This window comes from Tenrec ecaudatus, chromosome 4, assembly GCF_050624435.1.
Source record: "Tenrec ecaudatus isolate mTenEca1 chromosome 4, mTenEca1.hap1, whole genome shotgun sequence".
NCBI classification, from domain to species: Eukaryota; Metazoa; Chordata; class Mammalia; order Afrosoricida; family Tenrecidae; genus Tenrec; species Tenrec ecaudatus.
Genome location: NC_134533.1, coordinates 9,247,585 through 9,265,540, shown reverse-complemented (window position 1 = coordinate 9,265,540; position 17,956 = coordinate 9,247,585). Strand labels below are relative to the sequence as shown.

Genomic DNA, 17,956 nt, shown 5'->3' with positions numbered 1-17,956 from the left:
CTCAGTGGGCCAGGTTTGGGGGTGGGGGGGACATGCCTCTCTGCTCTACGCACCTGACTCACCTGACCTCACTCCGTGCGACTTCTTTTTGTTTCCATGAATGAAGAGGGACACGAAAGGACAGCGATTTGATTATGTAAAAGGGGTGAAGAAAAAAATGAGGGAGATGCTGTCAGTCATCCAAACAGATGAGTTTGAAAAATGCTTCCAAGAATGGAATCGCAGATTTGACAAATGTATTAAGTGTAATGGAGGGTACTTTGAAGGTGATATGGTTGTTTTGTAAAAAAAATTAAATACATAGTCTTGAAAAAATGGTAATTCTGGGTATTGGGGGGGGTGTACCCCCTCGTATAGTCTCAGAAACGCTAAGGCGCAATTCTCTAAACAAAACTGCCCGTCATCAAGTTGAAGGTGCCTCATAGCAGCCCTATGGGACAGAGTGGAACTCCCCGGTCAGTGTCGTTATGAGTTCAAATCAACTCAATGGCAGCAAGTTTTGGGGTTTTGATGTTCAACTAACTGCAGGAGGTGGCCCCATGGACGGGGAAGCTGGTTGATTGTTTGACCTCGTAGCTCCATTTGGGCCCCGAAACCCTCTCCTCCAGGAGCCTGTTGCCTCATCTCTGTGCCCCCAGCACGTTTCCCCCACTCCCATCCTTGCCATTGTTCCTTCCACTAACACCTGTCTTGAGCCTGTTCCAGGCCAGGCACAGAGCTGGGCGCCAGGAGGACCGTACATATTTAGGGTTGTCCGGTTTAGCCAATCACAATGCAGGGCATGCAGTTACATGCAGTGGAACCCTAGTGGAACTGATCTGACAGCAGTGGGGGAGAAACACCCAGCTCCTCGATGCAGGGAGCTGACAGTCCCGGGGGGGGGGGGGCATGAGCGTCTCTGAGGCTGTGGGGCAGGGCAAGAGCAAGACCTTGGGATTCTTCAGAAAGTGGGTAGCCAGTGTTGTAGAGGTGCAAAAGAGACCCTGAAATGGAATATAACTTATAGACTAACTTAGAGGCCTGCCTTGATTAGTCTTAAACAGGATCAAAAGAAGACAAACAGAGACTCTTCATCCCAGCCGAGGGAGACCATCGTCCAGTGGCCTTGATGGCAACCAGGACTTACAGGAAACTGGCTGCTTCCAGGGGCCAAGGAGGGTGTCAGGGGACCTGCTGAGCATCTTCGCCGCTTTGCTTTTCCCGACCTTTCATTACAATGCTCCGCTCTGTCCTCGAGCTCCTCCTTGAAATTGTTGGTTCAGTTCTTTGACTTCGTCGTTTCTCCCGCTGGCTTTAGCCAGTCTACGATCAAGAGCGAGTCTCAGAGTCCCTTCTGACCATCTCTTTGGATTTTTAAAAATTATTTTGGGGGGGGACTCATAAAACTCTTTTTTTAAAAAACGTTTTATCAGGGGCTCATACAACTCTTTCGTACAACTCTTATCACAATCCATCCGTCCATCTGTCCATTGTATGTGAAGCACATTTGTACTTGTGTTGCCCTCATCATTCCAAAAACATTTGCTTTCATCTCTTTGGATTTCGTCTTTCCAATGGCCTTTTTCTTTCTTCAGGCGGGATGCTCTTGATGTCATCCACAGTGCATATCGGACCTTCTGTCATTAGGGTTCAGAGCCGTTTAAGATCTATCTTCGGAGCCGTTTAAGATCTATCTACAACGTGATCTGTGACCGGATGCTATCCACACACCTACAAGGGATTCCCGTTCAGACGAGTGTTTTTCAAATTTACACCCCAACCACTAAGGCCAGCGATGAAGAAGCTGAAGAACTGTACCAACTTCTTTTGTCTGAAACGGCTCCAGCATGCACGGAAGATGCATTGACCAGTATGGCTAACTGAACTGCAAAAATTGGAACCAAGGGGGAACAAGGAGGATCAACAGTGACAGAGACTAAGCTGGAGAATTATGCAGCTCTCACAACTCCCGTGGCAGAAAGATGAAGCTTTCCACTCTTGTAAAATGTGACCGGCTTGGAAGCCCACAGGGGCAGTGGTACCCTGTCCAACAGGGTCACCATGAGTCCACATCGGCAGTGACGACATCTTCATCGCGCATGCCGTTTTCAACAACTGTACTGACAACTCGCCAGATGGAACGCACAGGGACCTGACAACTCTGTGGGAGGAAACGACCGAGAAGCTCAAAGTCATCAGCCATAACAAGGCCAAGGGCCAACAGGGGAGCAGGTCTTCAATGGCTCATATGCAAGTTCAGGTTGAAGCAGAAGAAAATGGGGGTGGGGGTGGGACAAAAGCAGTCCACGAAGCCAAAATAGAATATTGAGCTGAAATTCTGAACCACCTCAGGTGCAGACTTGATGCTTTGTACCTGCAAATCCTCACTGACCTGCCTCCACCAGCTGATATGCTCCTGCTGGTCCTCACCCCTCTAGCCACCCTGTCCTCCTTGGCTCCCTGAAGTACTGCAGATGCCATAGGACTCCTTCGCCTCCTTCAGATCTGGACGCCGAGGTTCGCCTTCCCTAAGCATCCTGTCCCAAACGACAGGTCCTGACCCTTCCTATCGCCCGCCCGTGCATTCTTTCCTCCACTGCCCCTCTAGCACCCGACATATCCCGAATGCCGCCTCGCCTATTCATGCCCTTCATTGTCGGCCTCCGCGTTCTAGAAAGGTCCAATGAGGCAAAGCTTTTTCTACTGGCGGTGGGTGTTTTCTTTGCTGCCTGGAACTGCACTCAAGCCCAGATCAGGACAAAGTCTTGGGAGCTCCCTAATCTCCGGGCATGACCCCTCCCGGGGGAGTTCGGAGAAGCCAAACGCACGTCTCCAGGCGGGAGATTCCCCAGGAGTCCCAGGAGTTTGCAAGCTCCCTGGATGATGTGACGCGGGTCGTGGAGAGGTCACATTCTGGTCTGGGGAGCAGAAACGAACACTGTCTGGGACGCCCGGTGTCTGGTTTAATATTATTTAATAGCACCCTTCATTCTCTATTAAATGGGGGCGGGGGGGGCCGTGCCTGTCTGCACTGTTTGGAAGTGGGGACAGGCATGAAGTTTGGTTTGGGACTTCACCGGCATGGCGCTCGCACCGGTGTCCCCGGACTCAGCACAGAGGCTACTAAGAGTTCCTTGTGAGAGCGTGCGAATGGGGAGCGAGTGAATGGTTTGAAGGCGGAAGAATGAACAGCAGGACTCTCCTCAGAAAAGGAACTGCCGGTGCCCCGCTGCCTTTCCAAAGACCTTCCCGGTGCCCGCGCGGGGGGCAAGAGGGGCAAGCCTGTCGGAGGTCACGACACAGGCAGCTCCCAGCCTGGCTCGGCGACACCAGGGGCGCCGGGCGACGCGGCGGGCAGGGTTCGCCGTTGCCATGGCTACAGACGCGGCGCGCCGAGGAAGGGCGGGCTCTGGGCGGACACGTCATCCCGGGCGCGACGCTCCTCGCCGCCTGCAGCCTCTTTCTGGAGAGAGACCCTCAGGCCCGCCTCCCAGCGCTCCACCTGCGCGCCTTCCCGGGCTCGCTCCCCGCCGCCCGGCTCTGCGCATGCGCGAAGCCCGGCCGGCGCGCGGGGGGGGGGGGCGAGCCCGCGAGGCGCATGCGCGGTGCGGGCCCGCCACCGCTCTGGTGTCGCCGCCGCCGCCGCCGCCGTCGCCGTTGCCGCCTCCCTGCTGGCAAGTGTGTGAAGAAGCCGAGGCTCATCGCCGCCGCCGCCGCCGCCGCCATGGGGGTGAGTGAGGTCGGGAGAAGAGGCAGGAGGTCCAGGAGCACCCCCTCGCGCCCCTCGCCCCCTTCGCCCCCATTGTTCCTTGAACCCCCTCTCACGTGACCCCGGCCCCCTTCGGCCTCACGTGACCCCCCGGTCCCCACATGACCCGGCTCCCCACTCGAAGGGTCCCCACGCTCGGCCTGGCCCGGGCCTCCCCTGGGGAGCCTCCGCCGGGGCCCCACCCCCGCGGCCCGCCCCCCGCACCTCGCGTCCGGCCCGCCGCTTCCTTCCTCGCGGACCGTTCTCCTGAGGCCTCCCCTCCCCCACCCCGCCTCGGAGGTCGTCCCCCCCACCCCGGCCCGGTCCCCCACGCACCCCCGGCCTTCCGGGGCCACGGGTCCCCGCGCTGTCACGGACTTCACGGCCTCCCACCGCGTGGGCCCTCTCTGCAGGGGAGGGAACTGAGACTTCGAGCGAGGAAGGACCCCCCACCCCCCGGCCCGCCAAGGTCGCAGGGCAGTTACTGGGGAGCCGGTCCAGGCTGTGCCCCGCTTCACTTGCTGCCCGCTCCTCGGGCGCCCCGCGAAGCCGGCCCCCCACCCACGCCCAGAGCTGCCGGGGGGGGGGGCATGGCTTCTCCTTATGAGGCTGTGATGCCCCCCGGGGCGGGGGGTTGGGGCGGTTCAGTGGGGCCCCCCCCCGTGGTGGCCGCGACGACCCCGCAGGTCACCAGCACTCGCTGGGCGCCTGTCCGTGCAGAAGTCTAGACTCCCATCAGTCAGCCACCTTCCTAAAACTGTACCTGGCCCTGCCTGCCCGGTCTGTGGTGTCTGCAATCCGACCAGCAGGTGCCTTCCCAAGTCTGTGTTTGTGAGTCCAGTTTGTAAGTCTGAACCACTTTCCTCAAATGCTTGTCGTAGGATAGATCCACGTGCCTTTCTCTGCAGAAAACACATGGAAAACGCTCAGCTACAGCCTTTAACAGAATCACAGCACCGTTACCACTTGGACTTTTAAAACACTAATGTTGGGTGCTTGTCCCTCAGAGTGCCCACTTGTTACTGTGGACCGTGTCCCAGCCCAGCCCACTCCTTCCGGTGGATGCCGACTGCTAGGGTAGGGCGGATGGAACAGCTCCCGAGGGCTTCTGAGACTTAACACTTCTCAGGAGCAGACAGCCTGCTATGTGGATCTGAGTTTTCAATGGAATAAGCTTCCTGGGGACTGGACCTTGGGCACCTGCGGGCTGCCGAGTTGTTGGGTGCCATTGAGCTGATTCTGTCCCAAAGGGAGTTGGGTGACAGAACTGCCCCGTAGGGGTTTCTGAGCTGTGTGTAACCAAGCATTTGGGGAGCAGGTGACCAAGGGCCTCCTGCCCCGTGTGTCCTCCCGCCCTCCCCAGCTTCTGGGTCAGTGCCAAGGGTCAGCAGTTGGGTGCTGGACTGTTGTGGCCCCCCACCCAGGGCACCTTTGTGTATTTGTGTTTCCGTGAGCTCTTTCTGCCCTCTCTAGGGAGCCCTGACTTTGTGCTGGACTGTTGTGGCCCCCCACCCAGGGCACTTTTGTGTATTTGTGTTTCCGTGAGCTCTTTCTGCCCTCTCTAGGGAGCCCTGACTTTGGAGTCCTCGCTTTGTGTTTCCGTGAGCTCTTTCTGCCCTCTCTAGGGAGCCCTGACTTTGGAGTCCTCGCTAAGTGGGTTCTGGTTGTCTCCCCCAGTGGTCACGTGACCGCTCCACGTTTGACTTTGGTGGGCTGCACAGTGGGGCTGGTAGTCCATGGGGTCGTTGAGGGTTAAATGAGACAGCAGGTGTACCACAGAAGCCAGGGTTGTTTCGGTCAGCCTTTGCTTTGGAAATAGATTGCCGCTGTTTTCAACTCCGTGGGTTTGTCCCGGCTGTTAGTAACCTCGTTTTCTTGGTTTTGTTTGTATTTCTCCGTCACTCAAAACCTGACTGAGCAAACCAACTGTTAGAGCAACAAAAAGGGGTTGTCTGGTCCATGGCAGACCTTGAACCTTCACCTGGTTTCGGCCGGGCATTTCGGGGCAAGCGCTGGGAACCTCAGGCGTGGGTTGTGGGCTCTGAGACCTCGGCTCTTGCCAAACAGACGAGGAGCCTGTGTTCGCAGTATCGGCCAGCGCAGCCGGGTCAGAAACGGAGCACCACAAGTCACATGCCATTCCGGTTCAGCAGTCCTCACTGTAGGAGACCTGGCGGTACAGTGGTTAAAGTGCTCAGCTGCAGAAGTGAAAGGTCGGCCCTTTGAGCCCGAGATACCCCAAGAGCAAGGTCAGACAGTCTACTCTCTGAAGGCTGCAGACCGGAAGCCCTCGGAGCCAGTTCTGTCTGTCCCATTGGTGGGTGGCTAGGGGTCGGGACCCACTCGTCAGCATCCCACAGAGATCTGTGAGGCTGGGGGTAGCTTCTGACCTTCGTTCTTTTTAGCTGGGTGTCCTTGGGAGGAGCGGAGCTGGGACTTCCAAACTGAACTGCAGCAGGGAGACTTCAGTCTTCCTCCAAGAAGCAGCCAGCACTCATGGCCCTCCTTCCTCATCGGTGGGACTGTGGGTGCCCTACCTCGGTGTGGGGATGGGCTTTGACAGCGACCCCCTGTGGCAAGGGCCCTGCTTGGTGAGGCAGCTGGGCTGAGGAGAGTAGTGCCCACTGGAGACCGCTGTCTTCAACGAGCTGGGCCCTTGGCTGCCATACGTGGGTCAGCTCTCACACGTTAGAAATGGACCCTTGTCTCACAACAGCATATACCAGTTCTTTCTGGTTTGGGGGCTTGTGGGGGGTGGGCCTGAAATCTAAGAGGCAGGAGGGTTGCTTTGCTGACAGGTGCCTCCTCCTCCCCCACCTGGATGCTGCTGTGTTTTTATTGCTCTCTGTGACCCCCCAGCAGTGAGCACTAAACCGTACAGGGAGACACTGGCCTTGCCAGGCACAGACAAGGAACACTTTGCAACCAGAGGTATCCTGGTGGCACGGTGGGTTAAACACTGGGAGAACAAGGCCATCTGTCCCCATAGAGATGCACATCTTCAGTCATCCTAGGGCATGCTTCTTCTCTGTCCTGAAGGGTCACTATGAGTCAGGGCTGCCTTGAGGTGGGTTTTTAATCAGCAAACAATTGTCATCAAGTCCGTGCAGACTCACGGTGACCAAGTGCATGCCAGAGTGGAGCCGTGGTCTTGTGGTGCTACCTTGGGGGAAATTGCCAGGCCTTTCTTCCTAGGTGCCTCTGGGTGGACTGGCCACCAGACTTTCAGTTAGCAGCCGGGCACTGAATCATTGACCCCAGCTGGGGCCTCCTAATAGGACAGGCCATGGGGATAAATGGAAGGAGTGTGGCCTGTGGATGCAGATCTGGGGGCGACCACCGCTGGCAAGGAGGTGGGGTCTGTGGTAGACAGGAGGGAAATCAGGTGGGGAGGGGTGGGGGCCTCTGCCTCTGGGAAGTGCAGGGCGGCCTGGGAAGATCGCTACTTACTGCCTTTGACCCTGAAAGCTAGTTAGCCCTCTGTGCCTCTGTTTTTCCATCAGGAAAGTGGGAGCGCGGGCCTTCCCAAGCTGCTGACAAGGCAGCAGATGGTCCTGTGTTCCTGGGCCGGCAGAGTGCCTGGCTCTGTGGGTTCTGGGAAGCAAGCTGCCACAATAGACTTCTTAGGTCGGTCAGCTCATTTCAGCCCGCAGCAGTCTTAGGAGGCACGACCATTGTGCAGATGAGGAAGCTGAGGTTCCGAGAACTGAACGGCTTGCCCAGCGTCACTCAGCTCCGGGGTAGAAGAGCCGAGGACTAAGCCCAGGTCTCTGGACCTACTCCTGCCCTCTTTGTGGTAGAGCTCCGGGGAGACAACTACAATAGGCTTGGCTATCCACTGTCCATATGCTCCATTTTAATTAGGAGATTGTCCCCAAGTCCCTGCAGGATGGCTTTATCCCCTTCTCACCCCCTTGCTGATGGGACCAGGAAGTACCATTTTGGGGGGTAGTGTGAGAGGCAGCGAGGTGCTTCCGTGCTCTCCCTTTATCTGTAGTCTCAGCCAGGCCAGCCTGGCCTACTTCCCCCTAGGCAGGGTGAAGCCCATCCAGCTCCCGAGGGCCTGGGCCCTCCTGCTGCTGGTGCTGAGTTAGGGACACTTCCTGGGCTTAGAGGTGAGTTGTGTGTCGGTAGCCTGGGCTGCCATGTTGCTGGCATACATTCAGGAGGAGGAGAGCTGGCCTTTACTTGGGAGGTGCTGGCCGGCCTGGTTTCCCGAGGTCGCGGTGCTCAATGGGTGCCTCGGTGCCTGTTCTCTTGGTCCAGTGTGCAGGCCTGGAGCCTGTCCACTTGAGGGTCCTCTTTCCCTTGTCCTCAGCGTGGAAGGTGGGCCTTGTGGTACTGGGTGGGCAGGGCAGTGAAAGCAAGTGGCTAAGCTGTTAGCTGAGGCCCGAGGGACCCCAGTCTTACCTTGGCCTGGCTGGGTGACACTGAGTGGGTAGCGGGACAGATCCTGGATGGATGCACTGTGAGTGGAGGGTTGTGCTTGAGTCTCTTTTCTGTGGGGAGATCATGACATCCTTTCCAGCCCTGTAAGAACCTTAGGGGGTCATACGGGGTGGGGGTGGGGCTGGACAAACTGTCTCCCCATGGTAGCTCGTCAGGTTCTGCATGTTCCTCTGAGTGGCACTAGCGACATGACTGCCTTTGTCGCCCTCCCCTTCCCAGTTGTTCCTCTCTTTCATCAGTCTGTCTCCCAAGCGCCCCCCCAGCCCCCGTCTCATCTGGCGAGTCGCGGTTGTCAGTTTGACCCCCTAGAACAGTGGTTCTCACCCTTCCTCATGCTGCGACCCTTTCATACTTAACACCACCACCACCCCAGACCATAACATGATTTTCGTTGCTACTTCATCACTGTCATTTTGCTACTGTTACGAACCGGGCGACCCCTGGGAATGGGCCGTTCGACCCCCAGGTTGAGAACCGCTGCCGTAGAAAGACTCAGTCGGGCATCCCTCCTGCATCAGGCCAGCAATCAGGATTGCTCATTGAGTTTTAAGGCTACTTCTGGCTTAAATGTGAAGGTTGGGGCAAGAATCCTAGGGCCTCCCCCACCCTTCCCCATGATTCCAGAAAGTCTGCAATCCATGAGAATTTGGAGTTCTGGTCTGAATCCCCCGCCCTTTTTTCCCAACAGTTTTATTGGCACATATTTACATATCATACAATTCAATTGTGTAGTTATATCCAGGAAAATTGTACAATCACTACTACATCAATTTTAGAGCATTCACTGCCCCCCCCACCGTGGTTAAATGGCCTTCAAAATGAGTTGTGCCATCACAATCCATTCTAGTGCTTCCTTCCCCACCCGCACCCCGCCTTCGATATTTACTCCCCCTTTCCCTCCCTCCCCCCTCCGTCTTCCCAGCCCTGTTCCCTAGATCAGTGCATCAGTTACTGTCATGCATCTACTGCTGTGCTTCACAGCTGGGAGAACCAAGAGAAAACAAAAAAGCACAAAATCTCACTCAGGTGGGTCAGGTTAAAATCATCACAGTATAAAGACAAAAATACAAATAATGTGTAAGAAGGAAAAGAGCCCTGTCAATACTCAAAAAGCCAGGGAAGACATTTCTCGCGGAACCAGTAAGAGATGCTGGTGGCCAGAAGGATGAATTCCCCATCTTGATCAGGATCTTTCTCTGGAATCTTTGATCAGAATGTCCAGGAGGTGAGCGCCATCCAGTCCCTTGGGCGCATGCCAAGGGAAGCAGTTAGCCGCCCATTCCATACTTTCCTCTTGCTCCTGACCCACCTTCTTCCTCTGGAGTTCCCCAGGGATTCCAGACCCCCTGTTGGGACTTGGTGGGCTACTGATAAGCTTTTAAGGTTGCAGGAGGCGCTAAGTAATTAACTGGAATGCCCAACGAAACCATGGCCCTAACCCTCCAGACTAGGAAACCAGATCCCACAAGAGGTTTGCTTTGCAGAAGCAGCCTCAGCAAATACCTTTTTGTTTCCTGGTCACGGTCGTACATGTTTAGCACACAGCTTTTGGCAGGTGTACAGCTGACAGCAGTGTCAGTAGTCCGCCCTGCAGCCCTGCCCACCTTGCACCCATGCCTTAGCTCTCCCCTGCTGATCAATCCTTGTTCGGGCCGCCTTTGCCTTTTCGGGTCCTTTCTGCTCGGTGAGGCCCTACGAGACTTGCCCTTTTGTGAGTGACGCGTTTCGCTCAGCACTTTCCCTTCTAGCTCCATCCATCCATCAATCCGCACTCTGGCAACAGGCACCCAGACTTCCTGTCTCCGGTGGGCGGGCGGGCATTCCATTGTCCTGGTAGGTAGGCCCACGGAGTGCTTATCCACCCGTCTGCCTGTGGGCTGGTGGGGGGTTTCCCCCTTCACGGGGGTGGACCCCTCTGTCTTCACATGGAGGAGTGGGTGGAGGGCTGCGGCAGCCTGCTTCCCATTGGAGCCATGGTGTGTTCCCAGTACCGCTGCCCACCTCCTCACCGGCATGTGGCAATCTCCCGCTTTTTGGTTCTGTTTTCAAGTGTTAGCCACCCCCCACGCCCAACCCACTGCTATGCAGTCTCGTCCAACTCAGAGTCACCAGATGAGCCATTGCAGCGGCAGTACGATGGTATCTCCTCCCGGTGGAGGCTGCGGACCCTATCGGGGCAGCGCAGGGCTGGTGCCAGTGTTTGGACACTGAGGAGGGCCATTTTCTCCCGTTGGCTCCTCCCATGAGGTAGGCTGTCAGTGGCACCCAGTCTGGCTTCTAGAAGTGCAGTGCAGCCTGGCACCATGAGGCGAGGGCCAGGAGAGCACTGTGTCTGGACTCTCTTTTCTACTTGTGTGAAGCAGGCCTGGCAGGGACGCTCCTTGGAAAGAGCAGACTCGGTCCTAAAGACCTGCCCTGCCACTGACTTTGCCACCCACCCAGAATGTTCTCTTTCGGAGAGGTCTGTCCGCTCCAGAAGAAGCCCCGGTTGGTGGGGGGTGTAGTGGTTCCTCAGGTTATTAACTGAGAGGACGGTAGTGCAAACCCACCAGCTGCTCTGCAGATCAGTGAAGCTTTCTATCCTGTAGCGCCACAGATTCTGAAGCCCACAGGGCAGTTCTACCCTGCCCTATAGGGTTGGCATGAGTCAGTGTGGACTCGATGGCACTGAGTTTGGGTCTGGGCGGCCACCAGAGCCTGGGGTCATTTCCCAGCAGTCCCAGCTCTGCCCTTTCAGCCCTGAGCCCAAGAGCCAGCCTCGGCAGGAGGTGATGGAAGCGCTGCTGCGGGCCGGTTGCTGGCTCCTCTGAGGACAGACAGACCCCCTTTCACTCACAGCTGCCTGTGTAGCCTGCAGCTGGGGCTTGTTGGCCGTGTGTCAGTCTACTGTGGGCCCAGTGGGCCCCTCAGGCCCCCTGTCCCCACTGCTGCAGTCTAACCTCAACTGAGTGGAACCTAGAGAAGGGGCTGGCCCCAGGCCCCTGTATCTTGCTCCTGAAGCCAGAAGACACTAGAAAGAATCAAGTTCAGTGAGGAGGGAGGGGAGGCGGATGTACCTTTGGTGAAGTGGAGTGTGACAGTCCCCAAGAGGGAGGAGAGGCATCCAGGAGCTGGGGGAGGGTAGGCCATTGGGTAGATGAGTAGTTTAAACTGTCGAAGATAGAGTTGATCTAAAATATGAATCTTCGCTTTTTCCAATTTAAAAAGAAAAGCTTCCAGGACATTGATTCAGCGTGCCTCTGGTGTTGTCTCCTGTTTGAAAGAGTCTAACATTAGTTGTCGCCTAAGGGCCACAGGGTTTGGGCACCAGGCATCTCATTGGGTCCTGTGACTTGGGTTGGAAATTTCCCACCACCTCTGGGTGTGGGGACCCCCCACTCCTGGGAGCCACGTGGTCACAGCCCTCCCCTGCGCTCCCGTTGCAGAGAAAGTCGAGCAAAGCGAAGGAGAAGAAGCAGAAGCGGCTGGAGGAGCGAGCAGCCATGGACGCTGTCTGTGCCAAAGTGGACGCCGCTAACAGGGTGACTCCCCTCCCCCTCCCCGCGAGCCTTGGCCGGGCTGGGGCTTTCATTTGACTTCTTTTGGCGCCACTCTGTGGCAGAGTGATGTTACTGCTGCCTGAGCCCCAGGGCTGCTCTGGGCTCCGCAGCGAAGCCTGGGAAAGACCACCTTTTCTCTTTTCTCTCCGCCCACAGCTCAGAGATCCCTTAGAGGCCTTTCCAGTGTTCAAGAAGTACGACCGCAACGGGTGAGGCCCCTGACGTTCTCCACGGCTTCCCCAGAGTCCCCCCTGAATCCACTCGGGGTCAGGCGAGCGCCCTCTGTTGCCCAAGCTCCCTGCACCCCGGACTGGTGTCCCTTGTCGCTCACGCCACAGGAGAAAGGGGAGAGCCGTACAGATTTGCGGTCACTTGGAGTCAGAATCCACTGGAGGAGCATGCAGTTAGGATTTCATTCTCTTGGGAAGTGCCGGCAGAGCAATGGTTAAGCCCCTTGGTGGCCATTGGAAAAGTCGGCAGTTTGAACTCGCCACCCACTGCCACTTGAGGTGATGACAGCCCCCAACAACCCCGTAGGACAGAGAACTGGCCAGCCCCCATGAGGTCTCCCAGGCTGTAAATCATCCTGGAAGCAGACGACCACCGCTTTCTTCCAGAGTAGCTGGTGGATCCGAACCACCGACCTTTAAGTTAGCAGCCAAGCACCAAACTATTATGCTGCTTGACCTTTACGGCCTTGGGAGCCCCGGGCCAGGCAATCCTGCTGTCCTATAGGCTCTCTGAGTGGGGAATCAACTGGACAACGGCATCTTAGGTTTCGGGGTTTCTTCTTTCCAGACCATGTTTCCCAAAGGAGTCAATACCAGCCCTGGGGGCCACTGGAACAATCCCCGTGGGGGTGGGGCACTGTAGAAGCAGATACCAATATTTCATCCTACATGACGGATAAACGTTTTTAACAGCAAAGGAGGCGCTGAGTTATTTCTCTTGTGTTTTTTTTCCTCCCTGAAAAGAGGCCAGGAGGGCAGATCCGTCTGGGGACCCCTGCTCGAGACTAAGTCTTAGAGCTGAAACAAACTTGGAAGATTGCCTCACCGACACCTTACTGTATCGAAGTGGGGAGCTGAGGTTCGGAGCAGTTGAGAGCTTATGTCAGGGGGCTTGCAAAGGCTTGTGGGAAAACTCCATTATCTTTCTATTCCGTTTAAGCCCCTTCGTCGGGTTTCTCCCTGAAAGCTCGAGAGAGCTTTCCCTGATGGGGTAGCAGAGTCGTTAAGCTCCGTTTACTGGCTGTGTGACCCTGGACAAGTTCATTCACTGTTCTCTGCCTCCATTTGCTACTAATGAGAAGTGGGCCTGATGACAGCTGCCCGACGACGGCAGGGTTGCGGGGAGGATACAAACCTCGGAGCCGAGCTAAGAGTGAGGGGAGTGCTAGCTCTCACTGTGGCCGCACCTCGTACGATTCCACTGCGCCTACCGCAGGCTCGGGGATGAACCTCCTCCCGGGTCTTCTTCTTTGGGTCTCGAGAACTGGATCCACGGCTGCCCTCCCCGTGACGCTGCGACCCAACTGTGGCTCTGTGCTGTGATGTGTTGGCTTAGCTGGGGAAACCGTGTCTGTTTCGGGAATCTGGCTTGCCTGGGGGCGTGACCTCCTAGTAACGTGCCCTTGGTTGGAGGAGTTGTCCCTCGAGCCTCGTCCCTGTGCTGTTCAGTGGGGCTGGGAGCTTTGCAGGGGGCTCAGGAATTCAGGCAGCACCCCAGTATACAGCAGGGATAAGGAGTTTTGTGAACCAGTTGTCATCAGCTGCCACTGGATTGGGCCCTGGACTCCTGATGGCCCAAATATGTTAGCCTGGTCCTTCTCTCACTACACACACACCACGCACATGCACGCACACACACCTATAACTGGTGGCAGATTGGACCACGGACATCCATGAGGTTTTCACCAGCCGATTTTCTGGAGAAGCTACAGGCTTTTCTTCTTAGTCTGTGAGTCCGGAAGCTCCCTGAAGAATTCCGTACCCAGCAGCACACAACACAAACACCACACACCTCCACTGACGGCAGGACAGCTAGCTACGCGTGAGGTGTCTTGGCTGGGCATTGAACTCCGGTCCCTAGGAATTCTCCCACCCAGCTGCCCGTGCCTCGGTGAGCAACGGGACAAATGCAGACAGGTGGCTTGGGCCGGACAATCCTCAGCTGCCAAAGGACCTGAGGGGTGGTTCCTTCTTCCTGTCTGCGACAGGCCTGGAGGAGCTGTACCCTCCAACTTCTGGGGGTCCCTTCCTGGGAAAGCTCCTTCCCGATGCCACGGGTCCGCACACTTCAGGAGAGGGCGAGCACCTGTGCGCTTACGCAGAGGGACACGGAATCCAGTGTGGACGTCTGAGGGCTTGGGCCAAAGGCCAGAGGCTTCTCCTCGTGAGAAGCGGGGCTGCCTCCCAAAGGCGGAGCGGCCGCGGTGAGCCGGTTCCCACTCACAGCGGCCCTGTGGGGTGGGATCGACTGCTGCGGGGTCTTCGGAGCCTGTCCATCTTCCGACTCAGACCCAGAGCTCCCGCACTTGTTCACTTTAGGGGAACCGTGCAGGCACGGCCCGCATCCCGCTGTGTGAGCAGCCAACAGTGCCGCTCTCTGAGGGCAGCCATCGATTGGCCGTGGTCGCCCGGCTGCTTGTGAAGGTCGATACAGAAGAAGGGGTCCCAGGAGGCCCCGGGGAGGAGATTAAGGCAACAGGCAAATGCCCAAGGACAGGAACAGAGGTGACACCAGTGTAGATGACAAAGTACAGGGCCTGCTGAGAGGGCAGGGCACGAGTCCAGAAGTAGCAGAGCGGGACGGAAGCCCACAGAAGCTCCCGCTCTGCCAAGGGGAGGTGGGACACAGGGCTTCTGGGCTAGGTGGTGACAGCTCTGTCCCCTCAGAGAGGGAGGCTGAGCTCCGTGTCTGCTTTCCTGGAGGAGACCTCAGGGAGCGGGGGCGGTGCCCCGGGGGACTGTCTGGAACCCCAGCCCTGTCCAGACTCCGTCTCTTCCTGTCCTCAGGTTAAATGTCTCCATTGAATGTAAGCGGGTCTCGGGACTGGAACCAGCCACCATCGACTGGGCCTTTGACCTCACCAAGACTAACATGCAGGCTATGTAAGAGTGGCCGGGAGGGCTGTGGTGGGGCCTCGCCCCCTCCCCGAGGGCCCTGTCCTCACCACCGTCCCCTCCCCACCTTCAGGTATGAGCAGAGCGAGTGGGGCTGGAAGGACCGGGAGAAGCGGGACGAGATGACAGATGACCGGGCCTGGTACCTCATTGCCTGGGAAGACCGGTCTGTCCCCGTGGCTTTCTCTCACTTCCGGTTTGACGTGGAGTGCGGGGATGAAGTCCTGTACTGGTAGGAGCCGTGGGCCGGGGGGCAGTGGTACCTCTCCAGCTTTCTGACGGGCCTCTGCTGGGCTGGGTATGAACCTCCCAGTGGCAGGGGCATCTGCCATTCCCCTCCGCCACCCCCTTTCAACTCATGTCTCCTTCCAGCTATGAGGTGCAATTGGAAAGCAAGGTGCGGAGGAAAGGCCTGGGGAAGTTCCTCATCCAGATCCTGCAGCTCATGGCCAACAGGTAGGGAGTGCGCACCCAGGAGCCCTCCCCCACCTGCTGGCTACCCATGCAGTCTCTTCGAGGCCTGGTCTGTGCTAAGCTCTGTGCCCACGGGCTGAGGGACAGGGGACGGGCACACGGCTTCTGCTCTGGGAGAAGGTGAGGGTAGGGGGCCTGCTGGCTGTGGGAAGCGAGTCAGGCTGGTGCAGGGAGCTGGCGCGGAGGCAGGGAGAGTGCGTGGTGGCTCCGTTTGCCCCACCAAAGCCCTCCACTTCCTTCTCAGCACACAGATGAAGAAGGTGATGCTGACAGTATTTAAACACAATCACGGCGCCTACCAGTTCTTCAGAGAAGCGCTGCAGTAAGGAACTGGGGCCGGGGCGGAGAGGGAGCTAGCGGTGGGAGGCACTTGCCTGGTTTTGTCTCCATGGACCCATGCCCCCCCAGACCGGGTGGCCCCCCTGGAGAGTGCGGCAGCAGGCTGTCCTCAGGTCGGAGTGCCGACCAGCCCGAGTGTCTCCCCAGCCAGTCCCCTGCGCCTCTGCAGCCCACTCTCTCTCCCCTCCCGCCTCCTTGCAGATTCGAAATTGATGACTCTTCCCCCAGCATGTCTGGCTGCTGTGGGGAAGACTGCTCCTACGAGATCCTGAGCCGAAGGACCAAGTTTGGGGACAGCCAGCACTCTCACTCGGGTGGGCACTGTGGTGGCTGCTGCCACTGAGCCCTAGAGCCCCTTTGAGGCCCACCACTTGCTCCTCAGGCCCATCTTCCCTCTGCTCTAGCCTCTGGCTGGGCATCCTTGGAGCCTTGACCTCAGCCCTGCCCAGACCAGGCTGTCCCCCAAAGCAAAAACCCTTGGGGAGGCCATGGTCCAGACTGCAGACACACGCCCTCCTCTGATCTCCCTGGAGAGCGAATCCCACCCAATGGGGGGAGAGGAGACAGCCCCCAAACTCAGCCGGAGTCACCTCACCAGGCTTGAGGGCCCTGCTTCTGTGCAGCTGGAGTTCCCCACGGCTGCTGGACACTCACCTGGACAGATGGTGGGGTCCTGCCCACCACCTCGTAGGTCTGGAGCCTCTGGCTCCAGAGAAGGCAGTCGGGGAGTAGCTCAGGGCAGCACCAAGAAAGGGGCTGAGATGGGGAGCTCTTTCGTGGATCTGCAGTGAGTAGCCCACAGGGGACCATCGGACTCCAGGAGGAAGTCCCCCTCGTTGCCACCGTGGGAGGAGCAGAGGTCACCCTTGGCGTTGGAACTCTGCCACAGTCTGAGCTGAGCTTCTCAGGACGCGAGTGTTTGTTCTGGGAAAAAAAAAGCAGAGCTCACACTCTCCTCCTCCACCCCTCGCTCTATCTCAGGGGACAAACGTCAGGGAGCCCTACTCTGCCCTGCAGGGTCCTACCCTGGACCCAGGATGTGCTTCCTTCATACCTTGGTGCTGATAGCTCTCTGAAGGCGGGGGGTTCCCACCTCCTCCCGGGAGCCCCCAGCCAGCAGCAGGCTGCTCTGCTGCATGCCTCCTGCCTCAGGGAGGCCACACAGCTGCCTCTGGTACCGGCCTCAGCCCAGCCGGAGCCCCCGAATGGATCAGAGGTGGTGGCAGTAGTGACTAAGTGAATCTTTACCCAGAAGGTTCCGCACTTCCGCTTGGGGAAGGGCCTGACACTGGCCTTTTGACTGCTCTAGCCCTCACCATCTGCCCAGCTCTCTGGTAGGGGCTGGGCACACAAACCCTCTCGAATGCCCAGCCCCTCTTCCGGGCACCCCTGCCACTCCGGACCCCACCAGCAGTGTGACTGGCAGCTTTACACTGGAGTAAGCCCACCCACGGCCCTTCCTGGGCTTCTTGGAGCCCCTGGCTGGAAGCAGTGAGCTGGCTCCTCCCAGGGGCCCTGCAGCCAGCAAGTGTGTTGGGGTGTCTCTCCAAGGACATGGGTCAGTTAGTAGGTTTTGGACCAAAAGGGGCCTCTGTCCACATCAGGTGAGTTCACACCATCTGGCCTTGGGGACCCAGCTCACGTCTTGCCCCAAGTCTTGGTTTTAAGAACTCCGGGCCTTTTGTGGGGGGGCTCTATCTGTAGGGCAGGTGGGGCGCTCCGTATTGTGCTCCTGCCCCGTCTCGTTGTGTCCATGACACACGTCTCGTTCTGTTTGTCGTTGTTAGAGGATACTGGGGGGACTCCTTGATCGCCTTTGTTTTCACTGGGATCGCAGGGGAAACTCTGGTTTCCCATCCGTTGAATTTGTATGTCACAAATAAAAGACACTTTGTTCAGCTGCTGGGGGTGGCTTCCTGGGTGGGGTGGGGGGGAGTCCACGAGGACCCGGCTGATGCAGCACTAGGCCCAGCCTGGGAGGCTGCAGGAGAGCAGGCTCCCCAAGCTCAAACTGGGATCTTAGTTCTTAGACCAGAAGCCCCGGGTAGAGGTCAAAGGTGTTCCTGAGGGCGCCCGCTTTACATCTTGTGGGGAGCTAGGCTTTGTGACATATGGCATTGGAGACTGAGCAGGAGCCTTGGTGCCTGTGTGTGGGCATCGGACAGCTGGGCTCCGCCCCCTGTGACTTCAGAATATTCTTTGTCTCGTCAGGACTCCTCCCCTCTCTGCCCCTCTCCAGGGAGACAAAGCCATGGGGCAGGCTAAGTGGTAACAGATGGTGCTGGGGCGGATGGCCCTCCCAG

General features: G+C 57.7%; 1 protein-coding gene across 1 annotated transcript; it reads left to right on the top strand.

The window, feature by feature from the left end:
- The first annotated feature begins 3,604 nt into the window (after window positions 1-3,604).
- On the top strand, window positions 3,605-17,545 carry NAA40 (N-alpha-acetyltransferase 40, NatD catalytic subunit). The gene is made up of 8 exons (XM_075545551.1): window positions 3,605-3,709; window positions 11,602-11,697; window positions 11,872-11,924; window positions 14,733-14,828; window positions 14,914-15,072; window positions 15,213-15,296; window positions 15,559-15,636; window positions 15,855-17,545. Exons 1-8 carry the CDS (start codon window positions 3,704-3,706, stop codon window positions 15,994-15,996), a joined length of 714 nt encoding a protein of 237 aa, XP_075401666.1. The 5' UTR covers window positions 3,605-3,703; the 3' UTR covers window positions 15,997-17,545.
- The last annotated feature ends 411 nt before the right edge of the window (window positions 17,546-17,956 follow it).

What these genes read in the sequence shown, in the direction of transcription:
- NAA40 (XM_075545551.1), top strand. An exon ending in AAGAAGTACGACCGCAACGG is followed by an intron (nt 11,925 to 14,732) that starts GTGAGGCCCCTG and finishes TCCTGTCCTCAG; the next exon opens with GTTAAATGTCTCCATTGAAT. An exon ending in TTCTTCAGAGAAGCGCTGCA is followed by an intron (nt 15,637 to 15,854) that starts GTAAGGAACTGG and finishes GCCTCCTTGCAG; the next exon opens with ATTCGAAATTGATGACTCTT.